General features: G+C 40.9%; 3 protein-coding genes across 4 annotated transcripts in view; 1 reads left to right on the top strand and 2 right to left on the bottom strand.

Moving 5' to 3' along the window:
* Positions 1 to 15,391, bottom strand: part of rims3 (regulating synaptic membrane exocytosis 3) — a 28,682-nt gene extending 13,291 nt beyond the window's left edge. Inside the window, exons 1-2 of one of the 2 annotated variants that reach the window (XM_077549601.1) lie at positions 15,204 to 15,391; positions 8,058 to 8,372 (exon numbers count right to left, since the gene is read on the bottom strand). In XM_077549601.1, the coding sequence (XP_077405727.1) occupies positions 8,058 to 8,322 (265 nt within the window). In that variant the 5' untranslated portion in view covers positions 8,323 to 8,372; positions 15,204 to 15,391. Of the gene's footprint in view, positions 1 to 8,057; positions 8,373 to 13,227; positions 13,342 to 15,203 lie in introns of those variants that run through there. The other variant, XM_077549602.1, reaches the window with a different exon arrangement.
* A 246-nt stretch (positions 15,392 to 15,637) lies between these two features.
* nup42 (nucleoporin 42) lies at positions 15,638 to 19,206 on the bottom strand. Its single transcript, XM_077547819.1, has 7 exons — positions 18,927 to 19,206; positions 18,008 to 18,251; positions 17,821 to 17,909; positions 17,659 to 17,735; positions 17,489 to 17,575; positions 17,292 to 17,385; positions 15,638 to 17,152 (listed from the first exon to the last, which is right to left on the bottom strand). The coding sequence occupies exons 1-7, from the start codon at positions 19,060 to 19,062 to the stop codon at positions 16,653 to 16,655; spliced, it is 1,227 nt and encodes a 408-aa protein (XP_077403945.1). The 5' UTR covers positions 19,063 to 19,206; the 3' UTR covers positions 15,638 to 16,652.
* A 21-nt stretch (positions 19,207 to 19,227) lies between these two features.
* On the top strand, positions 19,228 to 24,505 carry hdgfl3 (HDGF like 3). Its single transcript, XM_077547823.1, has 6 exons — positions 19,228 to 19,590; positions 20,475 to 20,551; positions 21,208 to 21,346; positions 21,421 to 21,570; positions 21,939 to 22,085; positions 22,415 to 24,505. The coding sequence occupies exons 1-6, from the start codon at positions 19,504 to 19,506 to the stop codon at positions 22,433 to 22,435; spliced, it is 621 nt and encodes a 206-aa protein (XP_077403949.1). The 5' UTR covers positions 19,228 to 19,503; the 3' UTR covers positions 22,436 to 24,505.
* Positions 24,506 to 24,576: the final 71 nt, after the last annotated feature.

Raw genomic sequence — 24,576 nt, 5'->3', positions numbered from 1 at the left:
GCGCCATGAAACAGATTTAGAAATAAGCCTGCCTGTGTGTTTACATTGGCTGAGAGGAGAGATGTGCGTGTGTGTGTGTGTGTTGGTCCAATGCGCCAAACGCTCACATCATATAATTTTTTTACACACGCGTGCACACACGCTATACTCCTGAGACCCCAAACACACAAACATAATTACTGTAATCTGGGGCAATTTCCTGTATTGTTGATGTTGTTTATTTGAAAGTTGCACGGCACTGCTACCTGACCACCTTTGATTGAAAATAATGATAGTATATCAGCTGCATTATTCCGTACAAGAGTCTCTCTCTGACCAAGCTGTGATTGCATTCGTGATGATATGCTCTTATTTTCTTCAGCTTCTTTGCTTTGTCCCGACGCCATGTTTAGGAGTAGTGGTGCGAGAGATCATCATTGATCCGTGGTCGGTTCGGATTTGTTGGTGGAAAAGGTGCGCATTCACACGAAAGGAACATAATCGGCCCACATTCACTAATAGCAGCAGAGGAAGTGGTGAAATTAGTCCTCAAATTAATGATACAGGATTTTTTTTTTGCCTCTTCTCCCGACACTATTTAGACATGTCAAGGAAGCTGAAACAAAATAAACTTCAAAATAAAGTTTACCAAATAATACATTGAGGGCAGTGCAAATAGCCTGAGTAGACTTTTACTTTGAAATTAGCCCACGTTGTGGCGTGATGGCTAGCTTAGCTTCCCTTTTAGACGTTTAAGATTTCATTATTGTAGTTTTGATTGACTTTAAAGTTGTGACCAACATCAACACAACGCTATCCGGAACTCATATTCAATCGCTAATTTATGACACTAAGAAACCGCTACTTAATTACGCTGTCATTGTATGATAAGGCAGAAGTCTCCGACGTAAGTGGCTACTGGCTAGCAGCTAGCTGTTAGCATTATGCCTGGCTGGTAGCTGTAAATGAGTTTGCCAGTTGATATCTGGTTTACTTTAATCATTTTTCAATATTCTGGACCAAGGCTACTTTGTAATTCACTCTCCATTTTTAAAGAAAGGGAATGTGCCTTAATTTGCACATTGAGGTATTTTCATTATTAAAAAAAAAAAGATAAATAGAACTTTGCCTTCATTTATTTTATAAAACACTTTTGCCCATTATTGTATCATTAATATTATTTTTAAACAGGAAAAAGCATTTTACAATTTTTTTTTCTTTCCAAAAAACAGACTCAAACCTGTAATCCGATCCGAACCGTGACTTTTGTGATCCGTTGCACCACTATTCAGAAGGCATAGATATTGTTAGCAATGGCTGCTTGAAATGTTTCATAGCCTCTGAATAGCACCAATGGGGAGTAGGAAGCTTTTAAAAGTAGCCAGAAAGGTCTCAGTCGGCATTTAGAGGAAAGCCCCGTGACTCAAAAGTGGTGCGGGGGGGGGGGGGGGGTTGGATAGTGGCGCAGCAACCTTGTATTCAAGGCAACTCAAAAAGAAAGTCTGGGAATTTAAATCGCTTTCACCTGGAGACGCGCAGTGACGCAACAGAGACCTTATTGTGAAACATTTCCAGTAAAATTTCAAGCGCAACCAAAGGCTTGAGTCATCTTAATTTGAGCGATTTTCTTTGGGGGGAGATTTTCCCTAAAAAACGGGGCTCATTGTGAGGTTTGAAGCGCTGCTGCCAAACTCTGATGACTCAGAAGGAGCTAGAAGTAGGGCACTGTGGGACAGCCCACCACCATCCCACCCCTTCAGTCCCCAAATGAAAACAGCCTGAGTGTAATAAGCGGTCTAGATACCACATGATTGACTTTTTGAATATTGGGCATGCTCATCAGGGATTCAATTTATTATCATTTGGTTTCTATTTTACCTTATTTGGTGCATGCATCTTCCTGCTGCTGCACAGTTATGTTATTAAAGAAACCCAAAATTACTCTCAGGCAGTTTTAATTGGCTTTTCCATTATCAGAGAGATCTAAAAACATGATACAAAAACAATGTAGTGAGCTATAAGACTGACGATCAAGCAGTGGTCAGGGCAGAGGCTCATGCTGGCCTAAAAGCTCCAATTTACAGAGAGATAGGAAGAACGTTCTTGCGTACGTTTTTAGGAAGATTGTACGTGGCGTTCACAAGGCCATACTTTGCGTTCTTCATTATTGCGAATCGGCCAGTGACTCAAACTGTTTTTTCCCACAAAAGGTGACGAATAAATATGCCTGTGAGAATTATGATAGTGTTTATATTTGTTGCTGCAATGTTTGTGGTCAAAAATGAGTTAGTTAGCCCCGTATATAGCATTAAGCTAGCAGACTTTAACACAACGTAAATGTGTTTGTTTAGTTGGCTAATACCACAAATCTCTTAGTTTCCCAACCAAACTCATCCGGAGAAAAACAAGTGTTCCCTTTCCTGTGTCAGACGTTTACAAAATCTCACAATCGGCTGCTTGTGTGTGCCTAAGGTGTACACATTGCCATCATCCATCGACGGCAATAAACATGCCAAAAGAAGGAAGGCGAGAGAGATAAAGTTATATTGAAAGGGAAATTTGAGTGGGTTGAAGAGCTAAATGGAGCACAGAATAGTGAGATGGCGGCGCGTGAATGTATGCCACGTAAATATATATGTGCAGACATATACGTACAGTATTTCTGGAACCTGTATAAAAAAAAGGTGGAGGCTCAGATCAAACACAAAGCACAGCAAATACACACATTCCAATCCATCCAATCCGTGCCTGGCTTCCATTAATCTAACCCTCCTTAGTGTACTGAATCTTAAAAGTGTTCGCCCTCTGTGCGATGGATAAACCTGCACAAGAGATAAGACTGGGCCCAGCGGAGGAGTGAGTCACTCCTTGAAACCTATAGAAATACTTTGTGAGCTTCTATTTCTAAGCGGCTAATAATAGTAGGCAATAAATAGACCAGAGGCAGAAACCAAAAAAAAAAAATGCCACCTCAAGGCTGGCCTGCTACAAATCCTTGAATTGGGAATCTATCTATTCTTCACATTGAAAGGGCAAAAACAGCGCAGCCAAGACGGCTTTGCATTTTCACGCACGGATTTGTGTTGATGCGACGCATGTTATGTAATACAGAAATGTTAATCAGACAAATGCATGTGTGGTGCTGCTCACGATTTCAAGACTTTGGAGTCTGAGTGAGCAAAGCGGGCTGGTGGGTTCGGGTGTCTTTTATAGGGTGTGCTCATTATCGCACATGTGGCAGGAGTTAGATAATCAGGTGCCAGCCATGGTCAATCAATGAACTCACACCTGGGTCGAATGACACTAACTTGCCGTTAAATTAGGTACGTCTGCCCACTTTAACAAGATCCAAGACAAGCGCTTTTGTTTTTGCAAAGATGACTATCGATCTAAATGTTATTCGGCACCAAAATTCTTTTAACATTATTATGATGCCAATTTAGCCATTCTACTCTATCCACATTTCTCCACCAATTCAAACCAGTCCAACTTCAAAACATTGATTTCAATCAGAGCATCTATGATACTATTTTACACATCCCCCAAATTCCCACTTACCCAACAATTCTACATTTTCCATGAAAATAATTCCCATATATATATATATATATATATATATATATATATATATATATATATATATATATATATATATAAATAAATGAAAGTGAAAGAAAAAAAATAAAAGTTAAGAAGGAAAATAATTATTAGTAAAGTCAGATATCTCAGATTTTTTTTTTTACATTATCCAAATTCCCACATCTCATTATTCCACATTTTTTCATGGCAATATTCACAAATCAAAGCAGACATTTTACATATTTACCTCCGCCTTCCACATCTTTCGACCAATTCAAACCATTCAATCTTCGAATGGTGTATGCAAAACCATTTATGACAGTTGCAAAATTCCCAACATGTCATCATAAAATTCCAATATTAAGAGATTTTACAAATCAAATTCATCAGCTCATTTAGAGCATATACAGAACCATTTTGTCACTTTCCCCACGTTCCACTATTTTTTTTTTTTACCAATTCAGACCATTCCAATTTCAAGTCTTACCTTTAACAATTCAATTAATTCGGCAGCATTTCAGGTCGGCATCATTTTTTCAGCATTCACTCGCAATCTCAACTCGAATGGGACTCTCTAGTTTAACAGTATGTTTATTATTGCAGTTGTGTTTTCACATTATTGGTACTGTATTGCATCGTAATGAGACTTGAGTTTTTATGATCTTATTAAAAACGTTTATTAGAAACATCGCCGTACTGTGCAGTGGGATACCATTTAATTGACTGAGTTGTAAGCCTACAATGTTAATTGGCGATATTTTAAAAAATAAATATTTTTGGTGGAGTTTCTCAGAGGTTTAAAATGCCATGTTTTGAGAATGCACAACACACACCTGATTGTGTACAGTTTTCAAAAGTATGATGTCACTATTCTTAAATAGACTTGCTACAAAAAACACTTCCAGGAGAGCTCATTCCGCTGATGTTTGTGAACTGACTGGATCCAATTGGCAAAATGTGCCATGACCAGAGCATAGCCTGCAGACACAATAACACTGTAACATTACCTTCTCAACACGCTTTAATAGTATTCATCTCCATTCATTCCATTAAGCCTCCCCTTTAAATCCTGTTATTTAATTTTAGAGGGTTGAAATGAAGCACAATGTTTAAAGGGGAGAGCGATTGAACAGAACAAATGGTTACTCTTATGTAATAGAGCGTACACTGCTATATCCTGGCGTTTTAGATCTTTTTTTTTTTTTTTAATCGATTTTGTATACAGGCAAACCTGAATTTAGAGTTGCACGCCTTCAGTTGCCACAACATAAGGAGAATAAGGTGCTCACTATTTTACACCATCAATTTTCATTCCTTTGAATCAATATTACCACTCATCATTTTCTTCATGTAGTACTTACTCATCCCCGGGGACAAATTATCCGTGCAGCTTATTGGCTATTGGCTATTGGCTGACCAACCGAGCATGGAAGACAGTCCAAGACCCCCGGGGGCGTGTCCGCATTGGACAATGAATGCACCTGCCATTCAAAACGTGGCCCGCCGACAAGTGAGCAGATTTGGTCGATAATGACCACCAGCAAGGGATGTCAAGAATGACCCTGATTGGAATTGACTGAGTTGGGAAGGATGTTTGCGTGTCTAATTTTAAACTCCTGGTTTCTGGCATTGGACTGCTGAGACAAACAAGTTGGTTAAGACTGTCGCTGGGTCATCCAAAAAACACCACGCGCCCCACCCAAAAAAAGAGACGAATAAGTTCATTTGCAAGGGAACGATTCAAAAGCAAGATTCAGGATTCAGATGAGTGCATGTGTGCACATGAATGACAGTGTGTGTGTTCCTGTTCCTGTACACTGCCCGTGGGACATATGGTGACTCTGCTAGCGCTGGCACCACAAATGTGTGTTGGACGTCACGCATCCACTGCATTCTGTTTACTCTCACGGCGGAGACCGAGTGCATTTAAAATAGAGACGCTAGAATCTGTTTGTTGTTTTTGTTGTTCGTTCGTCTAATAAAGATGTGTGTTTATCGGATGAGAATTTAGATGGATGGTATTAGAGCCACACTTAACTCATTTGCTCCCAAAAATGTATAAATGTTACCATGGTCCCAAAGACGTATGTATACGTTTGTTGTTTTGTTTTTATGCTAGAGCATACAGAAGGCTTTGATGCGGCCTCTGAACTGAAGAGGTTGCTTGAAGCATTGGCAGTTATAACAAAAACAGCCGGCAGGTGGCAGCAGGGTATAAGAGATCAACCAGGGCCATGTTGAAAAAGGCTCTTTCCCCCACTGTTTTAAACAGATTTGTGAATAAGGATGAAACTTAGCTATACTCTAATGCTAATTGCTGCAAAACAGCAACAGACACAAATATACTTTTTTTTCCTGATGAAAGAACAGACTCTAATCTTTCTTTTGGTATGTTCCATTTTTTTTTATAGCAATAGAACACAATATTCTGTGGGCCTTGCAAAATCAGTCAAAACCCAGTTAAACAGCCGGGAGTGAAGGGGGTTGCTTCAGTAAAAATGGCTGCGAGTGAATGAGTTAAAGGAACATGTCCCCAAAAATTTTTGTGTGGCATTAACGTTCATATTTCAGAAATTCACAAAAATAATAATAATTAAGGCTACAAAATTTGACCTGGTTATAGCTTATCTCCAAAAAGGCTTAGATTAATGATAATGCAATATTTTTAACATTCATTATGCAATCTAAGCTTTTTTGAAGCAACTGAAAATGTTTTTTTTGCTAAATAAAGTGCATTGGCATTTGAAGAAAATCCTTCTGAACTTAGATAGATAAGAACAGGCTATAAAACGTCACACTCTGCTGGATTTACACAGCAGATAGCAACAACACTCACATCAGGTTTTAGGGCTGAATAGTCGGCCAGAAATAAACACAGTCGATGTCCAGCCACATAGCGAGCAGGCAAGCAGAAAGCAAATTGTAGACATGGACACGCTGTTCTGAAAAGGTCACATGCACAATGTGATGCATAAAGGACAAAACCAACTAGCCAAACATTTTTATGGCAATTTTGAAATCGGGACTAAATCGTGCTTCACCAAATATGACTGAATTACAAGTCGTCTTACTTCAGCGGGCTTGTGTTCGCAACTAGCAACTGAGTGTTTCTATTACACCAGCATGACATCTACTGTATAATTATTCCCACGGGAGACAAATGAGAACGCAGCGTCTCCATCATTATCATACATCCCACATGCGTGCAATCTGCTACTGATCGAGATTATATTGCAGCCTAAAGCTGCTATGGAAAAGGACAAAGGATGATGTGACAGGCAAGTCGGAACTGACATGAATGAAATAAACAGCAACAAGAAAATGCCATTACAGCGGAAAGTGCCTGCATGCTTAAGAGCTGACGATGAACTGAAATGTTGTGGAGATTGTTGAATTGCTGAGATGTAGAATGTGCGACTTGAAATGGGGAATGCTTTGGAGCAGTCAAGAAATGTGGAAGGAGCGGGAAAATGTTTCAAATAGATTACAATTTGGGATGTTTATTGTATGCATTTGGGAGTTTGGGAAAATGTATAAATAGTTCCCTAAATGTTTTGAATGAGCTGAAGATTATGAAGTTGGGAAGTCAACCTTTTTTTTTTTTTAAATAATATGTTGTATGTACCTCCACAAGTCTAAACACGGCATTTTGATGAATATTGTGTTTATAGAATATGAATTAAGCAGCAAAAATCGACCTATTTTTATCCATCTCAGACGGCGGCCATTTTGCCACTTCCTGTCCACTGAAAATGACATCACAGTTGCTCAGGGCTCAGGTGACAACCAGTCACGGCTCACCTGTTTCCTGGGTTTGGTCATGTGACATTCGCATGCTGAAATGCGTTTGGTCGTTATTTGAGCACTGCATGAGCAACTCTGATGTCATTTTCAGTCGGCAGCAAGTGACAAAATGGCCGTCACCTTAGATTTGTTTTTCTTCTTTTTTTTCTTTTCTTATTTCTTTTTTTCTATTTTAATGAAATGACAAAATTCAACAAACATTTGATGGATAAAAATGGGTTGATTTTGCTGCTTAATTTATATTCCACAGAAATAATATTAATCAGAATACCATGTTTAGTCTAGTGTGGCTATTGTAATTCACACACATTTGTGTGAAAAATATGAAATTCTATGAAAGTTGGAAATTCTGGAACATGTCCTGAATTGTATGAATCTTTTGAATTTCAAAAGATGTGCTAGAATCTGATGGGAAATGTCAAAAAAAATATTTAAAAAAATAAAAAATGTTGAATTACAAAAAGGTGGGTGGAATAATAATGAGAACAATGGAGTTTTTTTTTAAAGCCAAAATAACCCAAGTGTGAATGCTATTCAGTATTCACACAAAGAGAAGAGAGAAAATAGAAGCAAACGAGAAAAAGTTGCCTTGACCAAGATGTTGACGTCGAACATAAAAGGTGCGAAAAGAAGAAAATTGTGTTTGGCTGAGGAAAACTAAATATATGAAAAGAAGCCAGTGGCAAATGACTGACCATGCTGGTTGAGCTGCTGTGTGCTCTTGCTCCACTGCGACAAGCCCACAATAGCCACCATCTTGGCCCCCAAACTGGAGCGCCGCTTCTTGTTGCCGGCCAGCGACGCCGACTCGGGACCCCCGCCCCCGGGACTCTTCTCCAGGTTGTACATGGCCCCCGAGATGCTGGAGGAACGCACCACATTCCGAGCCGCATCGCTCAGCCCGCTGAGGCTGCTAAGCCCGCCCGGGCTGGGCACCTCCACTGAGCTGCTCAGCATCATGGTCCTGCTGGTCGAGAGGACCGGTGGGGGGCGGGAACCTTGGGGTGGGGCTGAAGAAACAACAAAAGGATGACATGAAACCAAAATTTTGGTGAAAAATACTCGGCAAAACTTTAGAGTGTCATGCAATCAGTTGGCAAGCATTGAGGAACCAACTCATATTTGAACATATATTTATTACAAATAGAAAGTAAACAAAACATGTAAAATTGGCCCAACCGATTAATCGGGCGGCTGATTTAATCGGTTGATATTAGCTATTTTAAAATCAGAAAAGAAAAGAAAAACAGTTGATTATGGTGGATTTTTTTTTTACATTTATTTTTCTACACGTTAACACTTCACCACATAAGACAAAGATAATGAAATTCAAGCAAACCCCTCCTCCAAAAAAATCTATCTGTTGTAAAGTTAAACAAATACTTAAGAACAAAGTAATGTAAAACAGTCACATGTTCTGCTTGCAATTCATATCTGTAAGCATTAAGTGACCCCCTGGTGCTAGCTAGCTAGCTCCCTAAAAGGTAAACAAACACAAGGGGAGCTAGCTAGGGAGCTAGCTAGCTAGCTAGCACCTGTGGCTAAAGTCAAACTGTGGCAGGATTTTTACTTTCTGGACCTGGATGTGCCACCTCTGCCGATTAATCAGCCAATTAATTAAAATATATATATAGGATACCGGTTATTGAAATTTTATTGTGCCAAATATTGGTCAACCCTCAAAAAATTCTGCTAAATTTCAAACAATGAGGAAGTCGATACAGTCTGACTTCCTCCTCCAAAGCCTTCCAAAATAACTTACAGTAAGTGCAGAACAAAGCAGACAAAGGCCTGCGGGTGGCAAGAAATATCTGCGGTCACACAAACCCAAATGTCAGGGATGGCCTGCTGTTGGCGGGCAACCTTGTCAGCTGCTGTTTGTCTCCCGTGTTTCCCTGGAATCATATTTGGGCTCCGACGTTAAACAGTGACAGTGGACTCTGAGCCGCTGGGTTGCGCGTGTACTCATATATACTTCATAAATTAACTTAATAATAGCCTAAACCGAGTTGTATTGTAGCATCCCAGGAATTTGTGTCATGTCTCCCAGGCTGTACCTTCACACGCTTTTGTTTTTTATCTGATTTTCATATCATGTTACATCAGAATGACCTTTTCAAAAATTCCCCTTGTCACTCCTAACATCTTCACTAAACCTCTTTGTGCCAATGTCCCCCTTCTACTTATAACTGCATCTCATGCCTGTGCAGCTCGTAAAGATTAGAAATCATTCTTTTAATGTATCCCGACTTATCCAGGAAGCCAAAGTGAAGCACATGATGCCATCTGAGGAGTGTGCAAGCATTTTTTTCACACACTGACCAACGGTTGTACAGACCGATGCACATATTATTTATGCGACAGCGCTCCTTCCTGTAGCAGGATGTCTTAAATAATACATATACTGTAGAGTGAATTTGCCCTTAATACGTCCTTAGAAATTAAAACTTTGATAGAAACATGCGGTTTCTTTTTTCTCTTCGAACCATCAAGAAAATTTGAGGCTACCAAGCAACTCATTCATTCTGACTTAAAGAATGCTATGCTAATAAGATGCTAATGCTAATAACAATGCTACTATCAGATGCCAGTTTTTCAGTAAACTTCAACTGGGAGTGATAAATAAACTTATTTGGAGAACTAGAAAGTATGTTTTAATCCGATTTTTTCATGGTATTTCTTTTTCACAGACTGGAACGCATCCACTACGAACGGTGATTCATTTTATACTTAGAAAATGATTGATATGTAGGTTAATAAATAAGGAATGGTTGCTCTAAGATAGCATTATAGACGAGAGTTGGGTGTGCCACAGTGCCCCCAGGCTGACTTCCAACATGGCAGGTGGGTTGGGGAGAAGGAGACGAGATGTGTCACCAGGGAACGCGGCCATGAGTCAGGAAAGCGCTCGGCCTCATCCGTCACGTCACTCTTAACCCAGTTTCCCTTCATTCCATTTGTTTTATTTCGAGCTTTCCGGCCCCCAAGTCCACCCGCTTCTGCTGACCGAGTCATTTTGCCGTCCTTTCGTTTTTTTGTGGTGACGTCAAACAGAAGAAGGAAAAGGGGGAGGAAGGGAATATTTATGATGTGGAAAAAAAGTGAATTGAGAGATTTGTTTGGGAACACATTATACATGTTTGAAAATAGTAAGAAAATATTCATCATTTAGCTAGCTAGCTATGCAGACACGCCGAAAATGCTTCTTCCCTCCAGACAGTCTGCTGGCATGGCACTTTAGAGTGCCTCATTGTTGGCCATGAGTGTGTGCATGCCACGGGGGGGAAGGTCGAAGAGAAAGTAGGGGGGGTTGATGTCAGACGGTATAGCCAGTGTGTTGGCAGGGGATTCACATTGGTGTGGCTGCTTTAGAGTGTCTCGTTGTTGGCCATGAGTGTGCGTGCGTTATGCATAGAAAGGTAATGGCGCAAGCAACCCTTTTTTTAAATGTTTTTTAGATTGACGTGCCAGCCAGTATGTGGACAGAGGCTTTGTGCTGATGAGGTCGCTTTAGAGTGCCTCGTTGTCATGGCGTGCAAAAGCCCGACGACGACCTGGTTAGATATACAGTATATATATTCACATCTTATAGGCATAAAAGAGTGCTAGCATTTTTTTATTTTTTGAGTATTTGATTGACAGTTGAGCAGGGCGTGGATTTAGGGCAATCAGGGGGCACGGCCATGTTTTCCATTTTCACCCCCTGCAGGTGTCCCAATACTTTTGTCCACCCGGCGTATGAAGAGATACGCACTGTAGGAGGTCTCGCTTCAAAAGGCTACTCGCGAACATCCCTGGGGGTATCGATTCACTGCGGGGAAGAGAACGCTGTATCGCTAGCTCAGCTGTGCGGGGATTAGTGTGTGAAAGAGGGCCGAGCAAATGAGCATTTCAAATGATACGCACGGAGCGAAGGGATTTGATGATTATCATCAAGAAGGCTCCGTTCCAAACGTTTGACGATGGAGACTGGAGTCATCACTTTTGCCTCAGATTGCAGCAATAGAAGCAATCAGTGCGTATCTTTGATTATTAGACATGAAACGGCCTCTTATTAATGACTGGGTCAGTTTTTAAGTACCATTTGTGTTTGTCATGCACACTTAATTGTGTGGTCAAAAGGATGTAAAAATAATTCATCACATTTCTATGAGGTGACAGGCTGTATACTACAAAGACAACATTTAGCTGTCACAAAAATAAAAATCACCAAAATAACTGACATACACCAAAATAACTCTCACTTACACAGAGACTCTCAAACACTCGCAAAAATAACTCTTCCAGCCACCTAAAAAAAAAATCTCACACACTAAAAAAACTCTCATCCTCAAAAATTACCCCCCCCAAAAACTTTTTACAACTTAACATTCGCTTTCATCAAAAACACACACAAAAGATCTCTCACTTCTCCCAAAATACTTTCACAATCTCACACACTTCTTAAAAAAAACTCTCACACAACCCCAAAAAGCCTCTCATAAACCAACCAAACCTCTCACATCCTAAAAACACACTCACACAAAAATTCTCTCACAACCAAAAACTTTCATACTCATCCAATAAAACTCACAACGAAAGAAAAATACTCTCACTTAAAAAACACCCAGAAACACAAAATGTATCACTCACTCTATCACATTCACACAAAAATTCTTATATTCCCCCCAAAGCTCTCACACACGTATACACTATAATAAACAAATGACACACACCAATAACCCGCTCATACACATAAAGAATTGAAACCTCTCACATTATAAAAACACACTCACACAAAAACTCTCACACCACCCAAAAAAACTCCCTAATCACACACGACCAAAAACTTCTCATTGACCAAAAAATCTCATTCAAACACATGTGAAAAACCTGTCAAACAGTCCCTTGGAAAATAATCTCTCACACTCACCAAAAAACACTCACACACAAAATTAAATTATACTTATTTTTTTGTCTAACAAGGTCCTACAAATGGTTTATAACCCTCCAGGTGGGGGTATCCCGCCTCTCACAAAAAGTTTGTTGAAAATGGATGGATGGATGGATTCAAATGGTGTGCATAAAACACTGCGGTCACCTTTTGTGTTGTGTGCAAAAAAAGGGGGGTTGACAAGAATTGATTTTCTCAGGAAGGTTATTCCAAGTCCTTTGCCAAAAAAAAAAAAGGTAATAAGCTTACAAAAAACGGACACCTTCTGCCTCTGCTTTTGAGCAGCATGTACAGTGAATATTACTCAAGACTATTGTGTCTAATTAGCAAGTCTGTTTGGAAGAGTGGAAGTGAGCATGAATTGTGCCTCATGGAGCGATTTGTGAGGTGCAAGAGCGCACATGCACACACACGTGCTTCACAAAGCGCTTATGATTGACGTCTCAAAGAAGAGCAGAGGAAGTTTAGAAAAATGTCATATTCAAGCACTAAACATAAACATTGTTAACTGCCTGTAAAGAGAAAATAAAGATATTTTAAATTTGAAACGTTACAGAGAAGATTGTTGTTAACCACCCCGGTAAATATGAATGATTAAAAACATTAGCAAGTAAGATAACACCAACAGATTTGAGCCATGAAAACTTGATTTTCAGAGCGTGGACTTAGCTAGCTAGTAGGGGTGGGACTCTTTGATTCAATTTGAATCGATTCAGATTTTTGTGTCTACGATTTTTCATTCGAAATGACTTGATTCACAATCATTTCTGCTTCAATTTATAGATGTGCAAAGAATCCTCATGATCTACTCCAGTCTGACTCGCTAATGCTAATTAGCGCGCTACTCGCGGCACTTTTATCATTCAAAAGAACGGCTATTCATACAAAACGCTTCAGGAATATATACAGAGAAGAATCTTAACATTACTCACCGGCATATGCTCTTCCTACGTTGCAAAAAAACAACTTTTATTGGCATAACTTGATTGTGGCTTCCTCCTTCTACTCTTTAATGTGGCTACAATTTAACGGTGTATCAGAATGTGCGGAACCACACTGCCCCCCAGTGGCCAAATAATGTCCAACAAGGGCAAAATAGTATAAAATAATTTAAATAAAATCGATTTGGGGGACATTAAAAATGTATTCTGAATTGTACTAAATGATAATTGCGGTTCTCATGAATGTTACTGTAGAAACAAATCTATGACTTCACTTTACAGGGTCTTTAGTTACAGTAATAAATATTTCTACTTCATTACTTCTCACTAGTGGTTATTTTCACAATTATAGTGTCAGACCACATTCTCCATTCATTGGTTTGTTCTACGCACATGGAAGTAGACAAGACAGGCTTTCCATAGTAGAACCTTGAATGTCTTCCCAGTTCGACAGTCTCAATGGATTACACAGAGGATCAAGTGGGAATCAGGCATTGGATTTCAAGAGTTAAGCACATGGATAATTATCCTCTTTCTCACTTTTTTTGTAAGACTCAAAACAAGTGCCTGCTTTCCTCTGAGCCAGTTTAAGTAGTCACGCTCTTCTCTGGACTCAGCGGCGAGTGTCACCATTTTTTCTCTCCTTATTAATTCAACACAAATGTTGACCTCACTCACTCACCACACATAGATGGGAGGTCGAGGAGTGATGTCTGTATGCGCGCGCGTGTGTGTGCGTGCCATCTGATATAATCTCACACCTCAGCATGAGCTTGGCCCAGCCCCGTCTAGAGTTTGGCGTAGATGACGAGCCATCTGAAAAGCGCGTGCTGGTGTAATGTGCTTATAGAATAATATGCTTATGTGCTCTGCCCTCCCTTCGCCTGACACCCTCACTCATATATATCCACGCACACACTCAAATAAAACATCATTAAGAAATAAAGCAGATCATCTTTAACTCTGTATTATTTGATAACTAATCGTTTATTCCGCGCAAATGCAGGAAAATGCACCAGAATGCCAAATGTGATAGCTTATATAACCATACTGTTAATCAATATTTCAGCATAAAGGTTGTGTTTTTAGTTTGTAAGATGTGATTAGTAATCGCATTGCGTACATACATAAGTAGGCTACACACTGTAAATTGTATCTACTATTGTTGAAATTACAATCATTTGTGTGTGTGTGTGTGTGGGGGGGGGGGGGGGTCTGATTGCTCATATTTGCAACCAAAATTGTGACAACAAAATAATAAATATTTGTGAATATTTTCAGAATGTACTTGTTTGCACCAAAACAATGGGACAAATTTAGAATTGTCATTATTTGTAGTTTATTAGGCTACAAATGTACTTTTTTTTAACTCACTTGAGATCACGATTAGGGTGAATATGGCCCCTCGAGCTAATTTTTTTTTTGGACACCCCTGGATATGATCATTTTTATGTTATTCTGGGAGCCTGTGGGAAAGTGGTGGAAACACAGACAGTTTGCAGGACTGTTTCGAGCTCCCTCAAAAACACTGTTACGTACAAACAAACACATTTAAGGCCGCTTCATCAATTTAATTTTTTTTCTTGATTAAACAAACACACAGTGGTAAATCTAAAATCCATAGTAGACACGGGCCAAATGTGGTACTTTGTATCATCTGTGCAAATGAATGACGTGTTTAAATATATCATGTTTACAATTTATGGGTCACTTTAGAAAAAGTCAGCAAATGTCATGGTGAAAGAGTGACATTTTTTAATGTCAAATGTCAAAATGAGTCAAATGTACTCTAACTGAATGTAAGCGTTAAAAGCTCATTTAAAATCCAACACAATCCATAGTCACATCCACTGCATTATTCTACATTGTGAGCAATAATTAAAGATGCTGGACTGATCACGTGCATCGTATCACAGTGACAGCATATTACATTGTGCACAATCGTGGTGCTGAAACTGAGCACTTACCACAAGGAGCGGAGGAGAAGAGGAGCTGTGCAGGTCGCAGGTTGTCAAATGATGTTGTGCTTATGCCCCGCGTGGATCAATGTCATCGTTCGGCTGATATTTTGGCGGTTCGGTGAGCAAAAGGGGGGCAAAAAGGCTTTGCACGGCGTCTCCGGTCTGCACCCTGCTTGCTGTGCGGCTGCAATCCAAGGTGGGGTTGAGGCGAGTCGAGGGGGGCGCTGCTGAGGAGGAGAAATGAGGAGTGGGATGGATGCGAGACGGTCGCAGCCGTGGGGAAACAGCGACAACGTGTGGCTTGACATGGTAATGCAAGCTTGATATTACGCACAAGAAAACTGAAGATCCAGAAATGTTGTTGTTGCGTTTTAATTAAACACACAAAATTCAATGCTGGATTTTTTTTTATTATATATATATTCACATTTAAGTCTCGCAGCCAAAATACAAAATGAAAAAAGGAGTCACATTAATGCATTCTATTAAAAATATGTCATTAGTCCAATTACGTTACACAAAAGTTTGGTAAGAAGCAGTGACGTTCCAAGCTTGAAAGCCATCCTTGTGGGCAAGATGCGCCCTTGGCGACCCACCGCCAAAGTCCACCAGCTCAACAAATGGCAGTATAATAAATAATCCAAATTATTAACATAGGAATTATCCTTCTGAAAAGTATTTTCCAATGACTCTATATGAGGTTTCACAATTTGAATTAAATTAAACTACAAAACATCTCTGATCGTCTCAATCGAATCTCTTTATAAAAGGTGCAAGTTGTCAATCAATAACAATTTTTTGTAATGTATTAATTATGCAGTTGTACCTAATGTTGCAGCCACTGTATATTCTCTGTTCTAAGAAAATACACAAATACCTTCTCACTGTCATTGTGTTGCTAACCCAGCCCACGCTATACAAGTGAAATATGCATTTAACAAAACAACCATAAGTCCGTAAGGCTGTGGATCAATATCCTACTCCCAACAGGGAAACCACAGTGGCACAACACAATTAAACGTTCCACTTGCAAAGCCCTTTTGTTGTCTGCAGCTGCACCGGAGCGAGCTGGAGTGGAATGAGACCCCTATCAAACATTAATAGCGCCAATGAATCCCAATCAGCTCATTGGCATTCCTAAGTGAGAGGCCGTTCAAATGGTGGTCGGCGCACACGCGCTGTTGTCATCAGTCAACAAAGCAATTGAGATCAACCATGTACACGTTGGTAACATTTCCAAAGGGCGCATGGGTCGATTTTTAGACCTCAAACGTAAACAGTAAAAAGGCAGCCTGCTGTCGCATCTTACGGTATTTCAGAAAGCAAACGTGAATAGCTAAAATTTATTATTTTCAAAACGCAGGAAAAAGGGCAAATATTTTTTCAGTCATTTATTCATCGAGTGCATTCAGATGATCTTTACACTGCATGAAAAAAAAAAAAATACTTTGAGGATCAAACCCGGAGCATTTCAGCAGGAGGAGGCTTCAAAGGAATCTGTCCCAAAGTGAACCTCTGTGCTTTGAATTGATGCAGCTCTTCGGGGGTCAGTTCACTCTCGGGGGAGAACAACATGTCCGAGGCCCCACCGGCAGAGCCCGCGGCGGCACTCGACTGTCCGAACAAACTTCCTGCAGGTGCCTCGGACGCGAAACCGCTTCCAAATGCTCCTTTAATGTTGTTGGCAGTGGAGGAGAAGCTGAAGCCGGAGGCTGAGCCAAATCCTGAAGATGAAGCCGCCGGCTGGTTGGTGGACGGCGAAGCGAAGGAAAACGATGCAGCTGTAGAAGCACCAGAACCAAAACCAGATGAAGAGGAGGGGGCACCAAACCCGGTTGGGGCTGAGATGGCACTGCCAAAAGCTGGTGCGGATGTCGGCGCTGCTGAAGAGCCAAATCCACCTGCTGGCGCAGCAAAACTGAAAGCGCTCGCCTGGACTTGTGCTGCTCCAAATTCTAAACGAAAAATGTGAAATTAATTAGCACAATGAGGGCTTTTCCTTGCTATGTTTAGGGTGGGCTCGCTCACATTTTAAAAATCAACCTTTTTCAGAGGGTCCCAGACAAAGATTGAAGGTTTGACGGTGGCAATTACCTTTATTGCCAAATGAAGAGGACCTAAATTCAGATGCTGGTGAGCCAAAGCCACTTGACGAGGCCTGATGAGATGGATTTTTTAGTTCTGCAAGCTGCAAAAAAAACAAAACAAATACAATCAATACAAACTATATAGTGGTACCTAGACAAGACACCGCTGTATATTAAGTAAGACAATATGTGACTGCGTCTCACCAAGGCTGCACGAGTAGCTGGATTCATTAACAGCAGCTCCTGAACTCTGCTTCTCCACTGACTGAGCAACAGATTGATACCATTCAACTAAAAAGACATAGACCAGAAGAACCACAGAATATAAATATGTGCAATAGACAAACACAGTGAGATAAGGGCATGTGACTTACATAACTCTGCAGGTCTCCTGATGCTTTGGTGGAGTAATATTCCAGCCTAAGCTCTTCTGGCGATACATCACTAAAACCTTTAAAGGGGAGGAAGTCCTCAGATTTAATCACCATGTTTGTTGTCTAAGAAAACAATACAAAGATGATATATTTGATACAAACCAGATAATTGTGTCTTGTAGCTACAATAACATGAGAAACCCCATTGGCCGGAGCACTCCCAAGTCTTTATGTCATTCTGAATGCTCTCCCTAGGTGATTGGCAAAAGGACAAATATGGAATTGCTGTATTTAACATAATCATGTCAATGCCATAAAAAGTAATGTACTTCACAAAAAGCAAACTCACAGTTTTTGTTCATCATCTTCTTCACCAGCTACCGTTGCTTCTCTTCCCCCTCCTCCTCCTCCTCCCCTCTCAAAGTTGTTATTGTTGTTGAGTGCCGAAAATCTGTTTTGAGAAGAAAAGCTAAATTCTGCGCTTTTTACGTCCTGTCCTCTCGCACCCCAGTGATCGCTCCCGCGGGGTGACTGCTGCTGATTGAAGCCTCCTTTTTGCTGAGAGGGATTCACCCAAACCTTGTTGCCATACCCTGAAACATACAAACGGAAAATAAATCAACATTGTGGAATCCAATACTTCCTCACTGCGCTATATTCCACACTATGTGTTTTAAAAACGTATTGTTTGTTTTTTTTATGTACGAAGTAGATATTTTGCCGTGACCGGCAACTCGCCATCTAGCGCTATTTTGCCATGAATCGCGTGAGAACTACAAGTACAAATTTGCGGTGGTTAATGTGTACGAGCTCATAGCAGAATGGTGTAGGTGGACACACCGAAAACGCAAGGTCACGAGTTTGAACCCCGCTCTGTACGTTTTTTACAACTTCTTGACAACCGCGTATAGGCTTTGAGTGTTATAGTCAGAGTGAGGCTGTCAGAGCCTTTCACAGCAAAATAGCACTGGCAGGAGAGTTGCCGGTCATGGAAAAATATCCATTGATTTTTCTTATCATGTTTTGAGTGCCAGGATTTTTAATTTAATTTTGAAATTAATGAAATAACTACAATCATTATTACAGGCTGCCAGTTTAAAAGACGTATAACTTTCTTATTAGAGGTAGATACTTATCACATGACAATGAATGAGACTGTACTTATCCCTCTGGATTTGTCTGGTTATGCTGCTCTTGTGTAAATGAGTGCTGTTGTTTTTTTTTATTACAGTATTATTATTACACACGTTAAATCTACAGCACTGTACCTCCACCTCGGGGCTGCTGCGGAGCCGAAGGGCGGTTGTAGTTGTTATATCCTCCACCGCCTCCCCTCGGATGCTCATTCCAGCATTTATCACCGTAACGACAACGGCCCTGGAGAAAAAAGTTACACACGGTCATGGTTCTTCGCAAGGAGAAAATGTTTTCTGTTGTTCCACTTAAAGTCGCAGGACAATGACGTCAACTGTTTCTTCTTCTCGGCTGTAAAAGCAAGTATTGACGTGGCGCTTGCTGCCCCTAACGGGTGGTGTGTGAACAACAACCTCGTTGCAATCTGCTCGGTGGAGGCGCGTCCGTAGGAGGGAAAAGCGGGATTCAATTTCAAACCTCGGCCACAGGGAACCAGCTCCTTCGGATTGGGCGACGCGATATAAAAAAGGGAAAAAAACGGATAGCGATATATTGAGGGCAAAAAAATCACGTCAAAGATCGCTCGTAGTCCTCGTCGTTTATTTCTTTGAAAACGACCCCGGGTTCTGGCGTGGTGTATAATCCTGTTCCAACTGCCCTTTTCGCTGCTCCGACGACGACGTCTCGACGCCGATTTTTGCGGGAAAAAACATGCCGAGGTCCAACAGGCAGCGGGAGTACAAACCAGGAGACCTTGTGTTCGCCAAAATGAAGGGCTACCCGCACTGGCCCGCCAGGGTAAGCGCCACTCCGCGACCGCCACCATTGTGGAATATGCGAGGCTTTTTATTTTTTCATTGAAACGATGGTCGTTTGGATGAGAGGCCTACTAGCTTGCGTGTGTTAGCCTATCGCGCTTTTTTTGTTAGCTAGCGCGCTAGTTAGCATACATACAAATGCGATTTTCCCTCTTAGCCGTATTTTAAACACAAGCAGCGTTACGAATCTGCTTTAGTCATCTCAGTTGCCACTTTGCAAAGGTCTTTGTATCATAACAAGCCAATTGTAGGGGCTGGAAGACTACGTCAAATGAGTTAAAGTAGCACCAGTCACTTCCTAAACACGTTAAATAGGCGTATTTGTGGTTTATTTGCGTTGCATTCTAGCTCATAAGTGCTGGTGAATACTATTGAGTAGAGTGTGCTAGCAACGAGGTTGACACTTGTTGCGAATAGTTGCAACCAGGCAAACAGTGGTGGCAACCAAGCTGTGGGTCCATTTTCATTGGATCAAAGTAAAAATGTTGGAGGCATTTATAAATAAGTGCTGCTCAAACTATTTGTACCAAACACTGCCATAAATATTTAGACAGCATTACGATTAACATTAAAATACTCAGGCAAAGTAGTAATGCAATGAAAATAATATTTTGAGTGAGTTTTTGTCCATTATATGTCCATGTCACGACTATCCAATGATTGATTCTACTAAGTTTGGTTCCAGAGGGAGGCACAGCATTTTGCCGTACATGCTCTTGTTCCTTTTAAATATTTCAAACTTTATGACCTGGCGGAGTGTTTTTCATTCAAATATGAACATATTGTATCGTCATGACCCTGCTGTGTTAGTGCAGCTGCACATTTTGTAACATTTAAGGAGAACCTCTGTGATTCTGTTTGCAGATTGATGACTTTCCAGAGCGAGCAGTGAAGTCGCCTTCCAACAAGTACCAGGTGTTCTTTTTTGGGACGCATGAGACGTAAGTAACAACGGTCCGACAACTCATCTTTTTTTTATTTTTGCCTTATCTGTTTAAATATGCATGTTGACGAGAAATCTTGTCAGGTTTGTAATTGTGGCGGCCGTGGCTCAGGGTGTTGAAATGATCGTTCAGTAACCAGAAGGTCGGCTGTTCGATCCCCCGCTCTCCCCAAGTCATGTGTCATTGTGTCCTTGGGCAAGGCATTGGTGAATGGAAGGTGCAAATGTTTGGTGGTGGTCGTAGGCGCACACTGGCAGCCTCGCTTCCGTCAGCCTGCCCCAGGGCAGTTGTGGCTGCTTAAGTGGCTTACCGCCACCGCAGTGTGGATGTGTAAGTGCACGAATAATGAATCTGTCCCATTGTAAAGCGTCTTTGAGTATCTGATTCGATAGAAATGCGCTATATAAATCCGATGCATTATTATTATTATTATTATTATTATTATTATTATTATAATTGCCTATCAATGAGTGTGAGAATAAAACTCATCAGTTAACTTCAACAACTAGTTAACAAGTTTGTACTAAAGCAGTATGCTGCTATTATTGCAGGGTTTTATTTATGATAGCAACTGATGTATTTTGCATGATTTGGTTTTGCTGTGTTCTGAGTAGACGTATTAGGAGGTTTGACGTGAGCGTTTGGCGTTTCAGGGCATCCCTCGGGGCTAAGGACTTGTTCCCGTACGACGAGTGCAAAGAGAAGTTCGGAAAAGCCAACAAGAGGAAAGGCTTCGCCGAGGGCCTCTGGGAGATTGAGAACAACCCCACCGTCACGCATGAAGGCTACAAGGTGAGACGCCGCTCGTCGCCACTTGGCTTAAATGTAACCGTTGACTGTTACAAACGAGACGAATATACTTGTAGTCCTCAAAGAAGGACGACGCGTCCGAAGAAGCCGCCGGCTCAGAGAAAGCCGACGCGGAGGGCAGCAGCGACGAGGACGAGGGCGCCCTGGTCATTGACGAGAAGAACGACAGAGGGGGGAGCAAGCGCAAGACGGAGGAGTCGGCGGAGGTGAGTGCAGTGGACTCCGGGTGGCCAGCACAGCACACCACATGCATGACAATGTCCACTAAAAAGTCTCCTCCAGATGTCTGCCGTAAGACGGATCTGTGACAAAGGCCGCAGGGTATCCAGATTGCCTGAAAACACAAATAAGTGTAGTCGTAACTAGATTCAAACTCTTCACATAGTTAGCCTGACGGACAACATGAGTAGGCCATGGGTCTGTTCTAAAAATATATTTTTTGATAAAATGCATTGTGTCCAGGGGGTGTGGTTTATTTACCCCAAATATTTCAAAAGGGACGTTTTGAGCTGTCATTTGCCCCAAATGATCATCTTGTGTCAATCTCCCCACCAACGCTGCCATCTCTCGTCAGGTGTCGCCCAAGCGGCCGAAGGACGCAGAGGCCGATGGCGCATCCGAAGGAGACAACGCGAAGACAGATGGCAAGGTTAACGACGTGGCCGCACCCAAGGTGGCTGAGGACAACAAAGCGGCACCGGGGAAGCAAACCGCAGATAAGGCACGTTTTTTTTTTTTGCAACATCGCTACCACGCTGGAAATGGTAGTAAATAGTTGTTGCGTGCATGTCACGCGTTCACTTTCTTAGTTAGATTAGGAATTCACTTTGTGTTATCCCGCGTACGCGCATTTGATGATAGTTACTTGCGGAAAAGTGTGTCACTACTTCTGAAACGCCCTAAGATGCCACACGATGGTGCCAAAGAGAAATAGAAAAATAGGACTACTTTTAGATTATGAAGGTGTAGATTTTATTTTAAAAGAAAAAAACCTTAGCCATAATAACATGTTTTTTTTCCCCCCCAACTGATCAACCCCCCCCCCCGTAGGCCGTGACAGAGAGTGCTTAACATCAGCCTCTTTGAGACAAGAACCCGTCGATGCTTCTCACCTGGAACAGAAGCGTGGACGCCATGACGTGCAGGAAGCCAGATTTCACAAGTTCAATTCATATTTTCAAAACCAACAAAACGCGTTTGTATGGAGAGACAAACGAATGTTCATTTGTCAAATTGGGATATCATATATCCCAATAGTAATAATAACATAATAATCGGGATTCAAAACAAATTGAGCCGTTTAGAGCTTGTTTATAAATGGGGATTTTGGTGTGTACATATTTTTTATTTCCAAGTGCAATTAAGTAATTACACGGGGTGAATGCCAGGTGTCAAACATAAAAGATGACAAAAAGGGTAACTTAAGATTTGAAAATACTCTCGTTTAGAGGTCTCCAGTTATCGAAATTGTAATAATGTATATGGTAAGAGGGAGAGAAAAAAAACATTTTCACTCTTGCTTTCAGCTTTAAATTTAAGTGTTTTGCTGCCGGTTGTTTCGCATTAGCTGCTCGGCATCCTACACTGGAACGCAGATACTTTCGTTTCTATCCCGTTTTACGTAAACAGGGTTTCCCGAAGTATATGTCATGTTTTGCCCTAGCATCGACATACAACTGTATATAAACACAAGAGATGTGCATTTAGTACAAAATGTTAAACAGCATACTTATTTCAAATAAACAATGAATACTCAAATAGGCCTCCATTTTGTTTTTGGGAAACCCTGCCATTCAACACAATATGTTTTGTGTTCAGGAAAGCCTGCCATTCAACATGGTCTTGTTCAGTGCACGGTGGTATTTGGTTGCTTAATTTTGGTGGTGTTGTGCTCATTGAGGGTGCCCACATGTGAATAATTTAACATCCGATTGTGTATTGAATATATTATATATATATATAAATACATATATCTATATGGACCCCGTCCGTCTCAGAGCGTCACTTTTAGCGTTTAATATTCAACTTCAAAGAAATGTGTCGCTGTCATTGTTTGAAGCAGAAAGACATTCCCGCATGTTCAGCCATGTTAACATATAGCCCAGTTAAACCATTTCGAAAGTTGACACTCAAGTTGATCTTAATCGCCATTTAATAGGAATATGACTAAATAAAGTGTTGATGTCATTGTGAACATTTGACTGCATTGCGTTCGACTGTAACCGTTTTCCCATCGGTCATGTGTACCGTATTTCCTCAAATAGTGGCCCAAGTAAACACCTCGTGGGGGGGGGGGTCGGTGGCTGGGGTGATTGAAACGGTAATCATATGTCATACATGGACACTCGATCCCGTATGGCCTCTGTTGCTGACCAAAATAGCAGCACATGAAGATGAATCAAGCGTGTAGAGTTCACATTGATAGTGGATGTTAAAAGCTGTATTGCGTGACGTGGAGCTGGCTTCTTTATGCTGACTTTCATTTATTCTATGTGTTCACTCCACAATGTTGTGTGCAGCCCTGTTGACATCTCAAAGCTTGTTAGTTAGGCCGGCCTGCCTAATGTTCCTTTTTACATAGCTTAAAAGTATACTTTCACAAGGGCTAAGTTGCACCTTCACCATTTGCAGTTGAGTAACACCCCACCATTTGCAGGAATACGGTATATGTGCTTTGTTTTCGATGGTGAAGCATCTGTTAAAAAAAAATATATATATATATCTCCAAAATTGCTTAACTGGAATTTGAGTCTTGTCCCCCCCCAACTGTACTTATGTACAAGTATTATGTTGAACGACATTGTCTTGTTTTAAATAAGGTGTTTTATTCTTTTGTTCAATGTGTGGTGTCGTTATTCGACAACTCTCCCTCCCAACCTGTGCCCAGTGGGAGCAGTCGAAGTACAAGAACAAAACAACAACAAAAAAAGGAATAAATTAAAATGTGTATATAACGCTGGTCGATATGTGACCTTGACACACATCATGCATTGTTTTCCACTCTACGGTTTAAAGTACACGGCGAATTGATTTGTTCTGAGTGTAATTGTTGTTATAATTTTTTCCCGTTATTTTAATATGCTGCGCTTAGTTTAATATTGTAGCTGCTGGTCCATTTAATAAACATGTTTACTACAAAGACTCTTGTCTTAGCTCTGGTTGTATGAATTGAATAATTAAATATGTAGTCGATTTCTCTCGTAACGTGTTTC

Source organism: Vanacampus margaritifer, chromosome 17 (genome assembly GCF_051991255.1).
Source record: "Vanacampus margaritifer isolate UIUO_Vmar chromosome 17, RoL_Vmar_1.0, whole genome shotgun sequence".
Lineage (NCBI taxonomy): Eukaryota > Metazoa > Chordata > Actinopteri > Syngnathiformes > Syngnathidae > Vanacampus > Vanacampus margaritifer.
The sequence above is the reverse complement of the archived record's forward strand: the minus strand, read 5'-3'. Positions and strand labels throughout refer to the sequence as shown.